This window comes from Orycteropus afer, unplaced genomic scaffold (assembly GCF_000298275.1).
Source record: "Orycteropus afer afer isolate SDZICR_OR568_19922 unplaced genomic scaffold, OryAfe1.0 scaffold00139, whole genome shotgun sequence".
NCBI classification, from domain to species: Eukaryota; Metazoa; Chordata; class Mammalia; order Tubulidentata; family Orycteropodidae; genus Orycteropus; species Orycteropus afer.
The window spans coordinates 3,612,949-3,624,531 of record NW_006921726.1 but is presented as its reverse complement, the minus strand read 5'-3'; the positions used below and the strand labels follow the sequence as shown (position 1 = coordinate 3,624,531).

At 41.1% G+C, this 11,583-nt stretch overlaps 1 protein-coding gene across 1 annotated transcript in view; it reads right to left on the bottom strand.

Annotated features, from left to right (window-relative positions):
* Nucleotides 1–11,583, bottom strand: part of PMP22 (peripheral myelin protein 22) — a 37,218-nt gene that overhangs the window by 2,172 nt on the left and 23,463 nt on the right. Inside the window, exon 3 of the mRNA XM_007945589.1 lies at nucleotides 11,246–11,386. Within this exon, the coding sequence (XP_007943780.1) occupies nucleotides 11,246–11,386 (141 nt within the window). The remainder of the gene's footprint in view (nucleotides 1–11,245; nucleotides 11,387–11,583) is intronic.

Sequence of the window (11,583 nt, the reverse complement as noted above, 5' to 3'; positions counted from 1 at the left end):
ACAAAGTGTATGTGAACTGCTGTATGGAAGGTGTATTTGCTCTGTAAATTTTCACCCAAATCCCAATAAAAAGAAAGAAAGAAAAAAAAAAAAAAAACAAAGGGAAGTAAAAGGAGATGTTATCATTGTCTGAGCTGTGCAATGGCCAAAACACTTTGGCTTGTCATCCCCTTGGCCAGGCTACCACATAAAGGAAAATGTGGCCAGGAAAATGAGTATGAGGAGGAAATGAGAAAGAAGGAAAGGATTTGAAGAGGAAACAAAGATCACAGAGAGAGTCTATCAATGGTACGTTCTATTTCACCTTATCCCTTTCAATACTTCTTGGAGTTTGATTTCAGCATCACGACTGGGGTAAAAGTGTATCAGACGCACAGACAGGCAAAGCCACCATCCTTTGCACACCAGCACAGCCCTCTGGTGTGGAAAGAAGAAAAGCTTCTACCTTAGGCCTCACAGAGCAGCCAAGATCAAGCCCAGCCATCCATGCCCATGAAGACAGTCTCTCTGCAGGGAAGTTGGGGGGTCCAGTGATGTCAGCACCCCAGCCTGAAGCTGAACAAAGCCTGGTCTGTTCCGTCCTGAAAACAGGGCCTTTGAGAGGCTCTGAGTGACTCCATTATAAATGTAGCATGCCGTGTGGGATTCATGAGGCTCCAAAGCTCCCCATGGCCCAGACCACCTACATTTAACCTCCCTGTTATTTGGGTTGCTATTTGACTGGACACTGAAACTTTGTTTGGATAAAGTGCAGAAGTAAGAATATGCTGCATGTACCAGCCTGATAAGATTTTTCTTTTGCAAGTCAAAGGAGAAAACTCCCACTTGATTGGCCCCCACTGAGAAAACCACACAATAGTCTTGGGATTACAGTGGGACCAGAGCCAAAACTTACTACCTACAGAAAATTCAGGAGATAGCAGAGATGTCTGTGTCTGAACAGAGACCATTGCTGGTGAATTGCTCAAGGAAACAGTAGTTCTGATCACTGGAAACACACTTTATTTGCCTTGAAATTTGTGAACCTCAAATATCTTCCCCCACTGCCCTATGTCTCACCTCTCTAAAGTGCTCAATGTTGTCTTAAAGAAATATTGATGTTGCATCTTGAGCTATGTCTGACCTATACCAAAAAACAAACCAAACCCACTGCCATCAAGTTGATTCTGACTCGTAGTGACCCCCACTGGGTTTCTGAGGCAGTAAATCTTTACAGAAGTAGATTGCCCAGTCTTTCTTCTGCAGAGTGGCTGATGGGTTTGAACTGCTGACCTTCTAGTTAGCAGTCAAATGCCTTAGGCACTGTGCCACCAGAGCTCCTTGTCTGACCTATAAAACCAAAAACCAAACTCACTGCCATCAAGTCAATTTGACACATAGTGACCCCTCCGTGGGTTTTCGAGGCAGTATCTCTAAAGTAGATTGCCCAGCCTTCTTTCCAAGGAGTTAGCAGTCAAATGCCTCAGGCACTATGCCACCAGAACTCTTATGTTGTTGTTTTTATGTGCCATCAAGTTAGACCCAACTTATAGCGACCCTTCCTTGGGTTTCAGAGGAAGTATCACTATGGAAGTAGATTGCCCCATCTTCCTTCTGAGGAGTGGCTGGTGGGTTTGAACCGCCAGCCTTCTGATTAGCAGTCAAATGCCTTAGTCACTACACCACCAGAGCTCCCAGCAATAAGCTTAGATACTTGTAAAGCCAAAAAGAGAACATGTTATAATTATCGTTGTCAGAAGACTGACAATTTACGGGAACATAACAGGCTGGATGTAAAGCAATAGAGGAGCCCTCAGATCCACTCGCGGTAAAGCAGTTAATGAGACACAACAGTCATGATCTGCCACCATTGTTTCAAATACCAGCAGGATCAAAAGCCAATGCCTCTGAGTAAGTGGACTATGACTTGCTTTCTAAGGAACCAGTAGGTGGGAATATGTTCTTGAGAACCACCATGGTGAGAACAAGCCAAGCTCCTGACACACAATGGATGGGTGATCTGCCGATTGGCAGTAGCCTGGAAACCCTGGGAGAGGGCCAAGTCCAGGAATGTAGGTCAGCTTCAGGTGGAAGGGTACTGGTCCTGTCCTTGTAACATAGAAATGCTTGGCATTGAAGTTACAATAATTCCTACCTGTCTCAGATAGCTGGGTCCACAACAACTCCCTAAAAATTCTTCCCAAAGCCCTCTTGAAGAAGAGGTCTCAAGATCCCTTTGATGGTTATAGCAATGTCAGGTGAGTGATTAGAGTCCAGAGCCTTTACAAAGAAGTAACTAAGAGGCCAAAGGCAAAGGAAGAAACTAAGAGAATTCTTTATGTGTCCTTATTTCCATTCAATTTGATTCAGTGAACACTTAATGAATGGATAAATTTATGTATCACAACAGAACACTGTCTAACTTGCTTAGGATACATCATCAGTAAGGACCAATTGCTGGAGTAGGACATGATGTTTGGTGAAGCAGAGGACCAATGAGGATGAAGGAGACCCTTGATGAGATGGATTGGCAATAACAGCCACAACAATGGACTCAAACATACCAGTGATTATGAGGATGATGCAGGACTAGGCAATGGTTTATTCTGTTGTACATAAAGTCACCACGAGTCAGAGTTGACTCAGCAGCCACTAACAACAATAACAACTATGTGCAGGCAATGCTTCTAGATGTGGAAAGAGTGAAGATAAATGAAATATGGCCTCTGTCTTCAAGGGCATCATTCAGAACACAGACATGTCAGTAGATATGTTCAATGTAGTCTGATGTGATTTAAAAAGAGGGAGAAACAGACTAGATTCCCTGAGGACATGGATAGGCAACAAGTCCAAACTGAAAGATAGGAGAAGCCTTATGGAGGGAGATGCTATCCTTTTGACATGTGGGTATAAAGGATGTGTACATTAGCCAGGTGCAGAAAGGTGGGAGTTGAATTCCAGGTAGAAGGAACAGCATGATGAGGCAAGGAAGACTGAAAGTGCTTGGCAGAACCACCAGCAAGTCCTGATAAAAAGTACCTCATCACATGATGAGGCTGGAAAGATTGCTAAGGGTCAGGAAAGAGGAAAGTTTTAATGGTGTGTTAAGGAAGTTGTGATGAGAAGCCCCTAAAGAACATTAAACAAAAGGAAACATGATCAGATGGGTATTTTAGAAAGGTCACTTGGCAGCAGTGTGGATCTAAGGGAAGAGACAAGTGTCAGGAGGATGAATGAAAAGGCTTGTAACAACTGCAATAGCACAAAGGGTAAAAAGAAATGGACGTAGTAACACCTATGAAGGATACTACTCAATGGCAGAACTCAGGAACAGATTAGGTATAGGGTGGGTATGGGGTGAGAGATGGAAAGGAATCTGGCAATGACTGCTTGACTTTTGAACTCAGGTAGCTGGGAAAATCCACCATCCATCTGTCACTTGGTTGTAATGTAGTGGCTTGCATGTTGCTATGTTAGAATATCTGTCACCATTATTTCAAGTATCAGCAGGATGAAGGCTGGTGGGCAGGTTTCAATGGAGCTTCCTAACTAAGACAGACTAAGAAGAAAGGCCTGAAGATCTACTTCTGAAAATTAGCCAATAAATACCCTATCACAAGAGAATATTGTCTGATTTAGAACCAAACCATGTTTTGTTCTGTTGTATATGAAGTTGCCATGAGTTACAACCAACTCGATAGCAGCTAATAACAACAACAACTGGGAAAATGCTATCTTGGAAGCCAATATTAAAAAGAGTGGAGTGATTCAGCAAATTAAAGATGTGAAAGTGATTGGTGACCTCTGCAAAGCAGTTTCATCCGAAAGCCTAGAAAAGAAGCCAGAGTGAAGTTGGCTACAAAAAGTGAATGTAAAGTGAAACCACAGAGCTGGTAAAGGGAAATGCATCAGGGGTTGGTTTGATGAGTGAGGGCCTTGCCTCACTCCCAACTTATCCTTTGGGCAACAAGGTGGGGGAAGAGGTCATAAAGCTCATTACCCTGAAAAAAATTGGGCTCTAAGTCTGACCTACACAGAGCCCTATCTGGCTACTACCGGCCACATTCTCATTTTGGCATCCCAAGTGTCTGGTGCTACATACAAAGCCACCACAGCACCTGATCTGGGCATGGCCAGTGACCATTTGGAATTACTCACTTCTAACAAGGTTTCTAAATGGGGAACTCAACATAAGCTGTGTGAACCACCTAGAACAGGGAGGGTATTTTGTTTTCATTAATCCTCCCAATTCTAAACATGAAATATATTGAAACTAAAGAAACAAAATGAATAGAAAAAAAATGAAACTCAGGAATCATCTTCTATCTTTTCTGTTCTTCCTAATCACAATTAATAGAATCTACACATTGGACCTGAGTTTGATTTTGCCAGGCCCTTCATGCATGCAGCTGGGTGCTGGGTATAAGTAATGAAATAAATCCTTTTTTTCAAGCCTGCATCTATGTGAAATTCTTCATTTTTTTTTTTTTTTTTCACTTACTGAAACCCAAACCAACAGAGCTAAGGTGAGGGTAGCTACTCTCTGAGAACATATGGCTTTAGGATATGAAAATAAGAACGACTCCAAAATCCAGATATTGGATCAGAACAGCCCTTCTCTACAAAGGGCTTTGGAAGAATCTATAGCACATGAATGAGCTTAGCTGTGTATGGAGAAACATCTCAGAAGACCTTAGTGGGATTACCCATTGCCATTGAGTCATTCCAACTCATATTGACCCCATAGGTGTCAGAGTAGAACTGCCCTGCAGAATAGAATTGGCTGATTTTTCCAAAGTAGATTATCAATGCCCATCTTCAAAGGCATTTCTGGGTGGACTCAAACATCCAATCTTTCAGTTAGCAGCCAAGTGCTTAATCATTTGCACCACCCAGGGTCTCCTACAGTGGGATTAGGAGTAGTTCAATGACTAGACAGTGGTTTTCACCCTGGATACTCATTAGAGTCACCACTGGAATAGCACTACCCCAAAACTATTTAACTGGAATCTTTGGGATGAGTACTGGCACTTTTAAAAAGCACCCCAGGTGATTCTGATGAGCATCTAATGAGAGCCACTGATCTAGATGAAGGCACCTTTCAAAGGCCTCAGGGAGTTCCAGCCAACGAAGTATATAACCAAAGAAAGACAGTTCTTTAACTTGAGATGGGGGCTTTATTTTGAAATGGAAAAATGGATGATGCAGCAAATCAGGTAGGCCTGTAATCTAGAGCAAGGCAGAGACAATCCCTAAACCCAAAGTCAGCCTGTAAAACCCAATACACCTTTTCTCACAAGTTAATGTTTGTGATCTATAAAGACCACAGCCTGGCCCTTCCAAAAGGAAACTATTCAAAGATAACCCAGTCTGAATCTACCACTTTTGAGACTCAATGGAGATGCTGGTGACTTCCATTTAAAATGCTGTAGGACTTTGAAGTTGCACATGCCCTGCACAGAAGTAGCACACTGTGGTGGGCAGACTAGATTTACATCCTGTGAGTTTGGGAGGTTCTTTCATCATCCTTTTCCCCTCCCTTCCTGTACTCTTTCTTATTTCAGGTTTTCATTTGCTTTAGCTTTTCTAATCTGTTCCTTGATGTTAAGCTATACTTCTCAGGCCATCATTAGCTTTCATCTCCAACAGTTCTACCTTAATTTTCTCTCTAGTTGCTGGCTCCTTAACAGGCTCTGAGTTGGGAAACATACACATACACATGTACACACACACACATGCACATGTACTAAAGTTGATTGAGAATTGTTAAATAGTAAACCAAAAACCGAAACCCACTGCCATAGAGTCAATTCCAACTCATAGCAACTCCCTTTGGGTTTCCAAGGTGATAAATCTTTATGGAAGTAGAATTGCCTGGTCTTCCTTCCATGGAGTGGCTGCATTAAATAGTAAAGGAGTAAGAAAATCTTCAATTGAAGTCCTTAACTCTTTTATTTTCAAGTTTTAGTAGAAGACTACAGCCATGTCAAATGCAACATTCTAGAGAATGGAGGTTTCTAGAAGACTAGCCTTCAGATAATGTTGACTGAGAACATCATCCTTAGAACTTATAAATTACAATGCTATTTTGGCTCAACATTTCTAATTCAGGATAACTTCCTATTCATATATGGATCACTAAGATGAGACTAGAAAATTAGGTCTCATGAGAGAAAAAAGCTAGATCTGAAGAGGATCCAAAGCCAAAGATGAGGAAATTGAAAAATTTTACCAACTTCTGCAATCTGAAATTGACCAAACATGCAATCAAGATGTGTTGATTATAACTGGTGATTGGAACGCAAAAGTTGGAAACAAAGATGTATCACTGGTAGTTGGAAAATATGGCCTTGGTGATAGAAATAATGCTGGAGATCACATGAGAGAATTTTGCAAGACCAATGACTTCTTCATTGCAAATACCTTTTTTCAACAACACAAATGGCAGCTATCCATGTGGATTTCACCAGATGGAGTACACAGGAATCAGAATGACTACATCTGTGGCAAGAGGTGAGGGAGAAGTTCAATATCTTCAGCCAAGACAAGCTCAGGAGCTGATTGTGGAACAGACCATCAACTGCTCATATGCAAGTTCAACTTGAAGTTGAAGACAATTAAAAGAAGTCTACAAGAGCCAAAAGATGATTTAGATTATATACCTCTTGAATTTAGAGACCATCTAAAGAATAGATTTGATGCATTGAACACCAATGACTAAAAAACCAGGGGAATTGTGGGATGATATCAAAAATATCATCAACGAAGAAAGCAAGAGGCCATTAAAAAGACAGGGAAAGAAAAAAAGACTAAAACGGATGTCAGAAGAGACTCTGAAACTTGCCTTTGAATGGAGAGTAGCTATGGAAAAAATGATAAGAGCTGAATAGAAATTTTCAAAGAGCAGCTCAAGAAGACAAAGCCAATTACTATAAAGAAATATGCAAAGACCTGGAGTTAGAAAACCAAAACGGAAGAACACACTCAGCATTTCTTCAGCTGAAAGAACTGAAGAAAAAAATTAAGCCTCAAGTTGCAATATTGGATGATTCTATGGGCAAGATACTGAATGATGTGGGAAGCATCAAAAGAAGATGGAAGGAATACACAGAGTCACTGTACCAAAAGGAAATGGTCAATGTTCATCTATTTCAGGAGGTGGCACATGATCAAGAACCAATGGTACTGAGGGAAGAAGTTGAGGCTGCAGTGAAGGAACTGGTAAAAAACAAGGCTCCGGGAATTGATGGAATACCCATTGAGATGTTCCATCAAACAGATGCTGCACTGGAGGCACTCACTCCAAGAGATTTGAAAGCCAGCTACCTGGCCAACTGACTGGAAGAGATCCATATCTGTACCCATTCCAAAGAAAGGTGATCCTGCAAATGTGGAAGTTATCGAACAATATCATTAATATCACATGCAAGCAAAATCTTACTGAAGATAATTAAAAAATGACTGCAGCAGTATATTGACAGAGAACTTCCAGAAATGCAAGCTGGATTCAGAACAGGACATGGACTGAGCGATATCACTGCTGATGTCAGTTGGATCTTGGCTGAAAGCAAAGAATGCCAGAAAATGTTTACTTGTGTTTTATTGACTATGCAAAGGCATTTGATTTTGTGGATCATAACAAATTGTGGATAACATTGAGAAGAATGGGAATTACAGAACACTTAGTTGTACTCATGAGGAACCTGTACATAGACCAGGAGGCTATCATTTGAACAGAACAAGTGGACACTGCATAGTTTAAAATTAAGAAGGGAGTGTGTCAGGGTTGTATCCTTTCACCATATTTATTCAATCTGTATGCTGAACAAATAATTCAAGAAGCTAGATTACATGAAGAATGTGGCATCAGGAGGGGAGGAAGAATCATTAACAACCTGTCATACTCAGATGACACAACTCTGCTTGCTGAAAGTGAAGATGACTTGAAGCACTTACTGATGAAGATTGAAGACTACAGTATGCTGTATGGATTACACCTCAATATAAAGAAAACAAAAATCCTCACAACTGGACCAATAAGCAGCATCACAATAAACAGAGAAAAGACTGAAGTTGTCAAAGACTTCGTATTACTTGGTTCTATAATCAACACCAATGGAAACAGCAGTCAAAACATCAGACAAAGTATTGCATTGGGCTAATCTGCTGCAAAAGACCTCTTTCAAGTGATGAAGAGCAAAGATGACTCCTTGAAGATTAAGGTGCACCTAACCCAAGTCATAGTATTTTCAATCGCCTCATATGCATGTGAGAACTAGACAATGAATAAGGAAGACCGAAGAAGAGTTGATGCTTTTGAGTTGTGTTTGAAAAGAATGCTGAGAGTACCATGGACTGCTATTAGAATTAACAAATCTATCCTCGAAAAAAGTGCAGCTGGAAAGCTCCTTGGAAGTGAGAACGGCCAAACTTCATCTCACCTACTTTGGTCATGTTGTCAGAAGGAACCATACCCTGGAAAAGGATATCATGGTTGGTAAAGTGGACAGTCAATGAAAAAGAGGAAGGCCCTCAACAAGATGGATTGACACAATGGCTGCAATGATGGGCTCAGGTATAGCAAGGATTGTGAGGCTGGCGCAGGACTGGGCAGGATTTCATTCTGTTGTACATAAGGTCACTATGAATCAGAGATGGTGCAATGACACCTAACAACAACAACAAAGATGAAGAGGATAACAGAAAAGCAAATCATGTGCTTTTAAATTCAGAAGTTTCTTATATCAGAGTTTGAAAATGCTTGTAATGAATTTGATGAGAATCAAAGCAGTGAAACAAGTATGGATTAATAAATACACTTCAGAAGATTAGAAAATCTCAACACCTAAGTTTTTGTAGCTTTAACACTACAGAGCAGTGGCGACAGTGCAGTTACATGTGTGTCAATAGCTCTTAATTCTGGACTTTGGATTCTGACCTAAGATGGCATTGCTAAAAAGACATTGTTAAAGAATTTATAACTGAAATATCTCAGTGGGAAGAATACAGAGAAAGTTGTTGCCTGCTCTGAAAAAGCCTTCTTAGGTCTTCTTAGCCCAATATTTTTAGTTTGACTAGTCCTGACAGTACAGGCTCTTCCAAATACTTACAACCTCAGAGATGGTAAATTGTACAAACTGACATTTACCTTTCACTGTAAATCAGTTCAATTGAAGATTATATAGAAATCAGAGTTTCTATCTTGAATTTTGTATTCCTTAAAAACATTTGTGGATCTTCATCTCTAAATATAAGGAAGTATCTCACTCCATTCAAAACCCGCATGGTATGGGGACAGATGTATAAGCACTTAGTGGTCCCTGCCATGAGCCGGTGACTTTGGGTATTAATTTACCCTCTCCCAGCTTCAGTTTATTCACTGGTAAAATAATAAACTTGTACAGATTAAATATATATAGTTACAAAACTTCTTGTTCCTAAATCTGTATTGATATATCTTAAGATACTCACTACTTCAATCGATACTGTCATTTGATTTGATATCAAGCAATAAATAGTGAGCCAAAAAAGAAACCCTAGAATACATGAGTTTTCTGTATTAACTCTGGAAATGCAGTGAATCATATAACCCTTTGCTTCTAAAGTACACAGAAATGATATCTCAATGCATAATTCATAATTTAGGGAAGCTTTGGTGGTGTAGTGCCTAAGGCATTTGACTGCTAACCAGAAGGCTAGTGGTTCAAACCCACCAGCCACTCCTCAGAAGGAAGATTGGGCAATCTACTTCTATAGAGACACCACCTTGGAAACCCAAGGAGGGGTCACTATAAGTTGAATCAACTCTATGGCAGTGAGTTTCTTTTGAGTTTGGCAACCACTCAGGAGCTTAGCTTAATATAATAAAACCTGCGCAAGTAGCAAAGCACTGTTTAGTTTTGAAATCCCACAACCATGATCACTTAAATGTTGTATTTAAGTAATATAGTAGTGAGAAGTAGTTCTCCAGTTTACTCTACTTTATGGGAAAGAGTAACTTTCTGGCTGGTAGAAAAGGTCATCAGTACTTAACCTCTTCCCATAAAGCCCTAAGCCACAATGTAAGTCCGTTCATCTATCAAGGATGTATGGGCTGTTTTCTCAGGGTAGTGATAGCAATCCACAACCCCATGCACCGTAGAGTCAGATCCAACTCATAGTGACCCCTCCTTGGGTTTCCAAGGTGGTATCACTACAGAAGTAGATTGCCCAATCTTCCTTCCAAGGCATGGCTGCTGAGTTTGAGTCACCAGCCTTCTGGTTAGCAGTCAAATGCCTTAGGCACTACTCCACCAGCGTTCCCAGGTAGTGACAGAGCACCATGTAAACTCAGAGACCAACTAAAACTAGAGGTGCTATGTCCTTTGCTTACTCAAAGCCAGAATTGGGAATATCCCAGTACTACGACTGCCAGGATTCCCAGACCCAGAAGTACTCTGGTACAAATGGAGTTTGTGATTTATAAACTTAGACCATAGAATTCACCCCATATCTGCCTCTTACTTCTCTCCAATGCCCTGTTGACTAAGTCAGTTGGCAATCAATGGTCAAAAGGGTAAGAGCCAATTAAACAAGATGCTGGCCAGAATCTTCAGAAAAAAATCTTAAGATGCCACCCTTTGTTTCAATAGAAGCTTCTAGGACTCTTCACACTATGAATATGATTATATAGCTGCCTTCAAAATCTACCCAACAGCAGGACTTGAAGACATTTTAGAAAACTGAAGGAGACTTCTCACCTTCATGTGTTGTCATGGTCCCATGTTTTGGAAATGATGCCATGTTCCAAATGGGTGCCAAGATAAAGAATCAGAGGATGGCAACATCAAGTCAAAGCCCAGTGGATTCAGAGACTGGAGCATAGGAAGGTAAGAATCTGTCTGTATGTCTTCAGCATTGCTTACAGGTAGCAAGCACATACTTGAAACATCCTTGCCTTGGGGCACATTGCAATCAAGACTTCCCTTGTTTATTTATAGCCTCAGCAATTACTGATAATTTGCCCAGATTATACCTTCATTTTTAGACATAGGTCTGGCATGTGTGGCGACGTTCCTTCCAAAGGTGTCCTGCACCTTCTTTCCCATGCACTTCATTCCACAAAGAAGTAAAGAGTAGTCTCAATATTCTGAGTTATATGTGCATGCACACACACACACACACACACCCCATCAGTCATTCTGGGTCCACATTCTTCCAGTAACTGACCAGCCCAGAGCTTCAGATGTGTCCAGTATCCACACGGACTTTATTGCCCACTACTTACCAGCAAGGATTTGGAAGATTCCAGTGATGTAAAATCGGCCCCCCTTGGTGAGAGTGAAGAGCTGGCAGAAGAACAGGAACAGGGATAGAACACTGAAGATAATGGACAGGATCATGGTGGCCTGGACGGACTGCAGCCATTCTGGAGGGGAGAGACACTCAATTAGGAAAGCCACCCATGGCCGGGAGAAGGGTACTCCGTGAGGAGCACAGGGCCAGATGTGCCAGGACCATGAAAAGACCCAGTCTTCCCTGGCAACAGATCCCTCTTTCCTAGCAGATATCAGACAATCCACTTTTGTACACTGGTAAGTCATTCCTTATTTCATGATTTCTTTT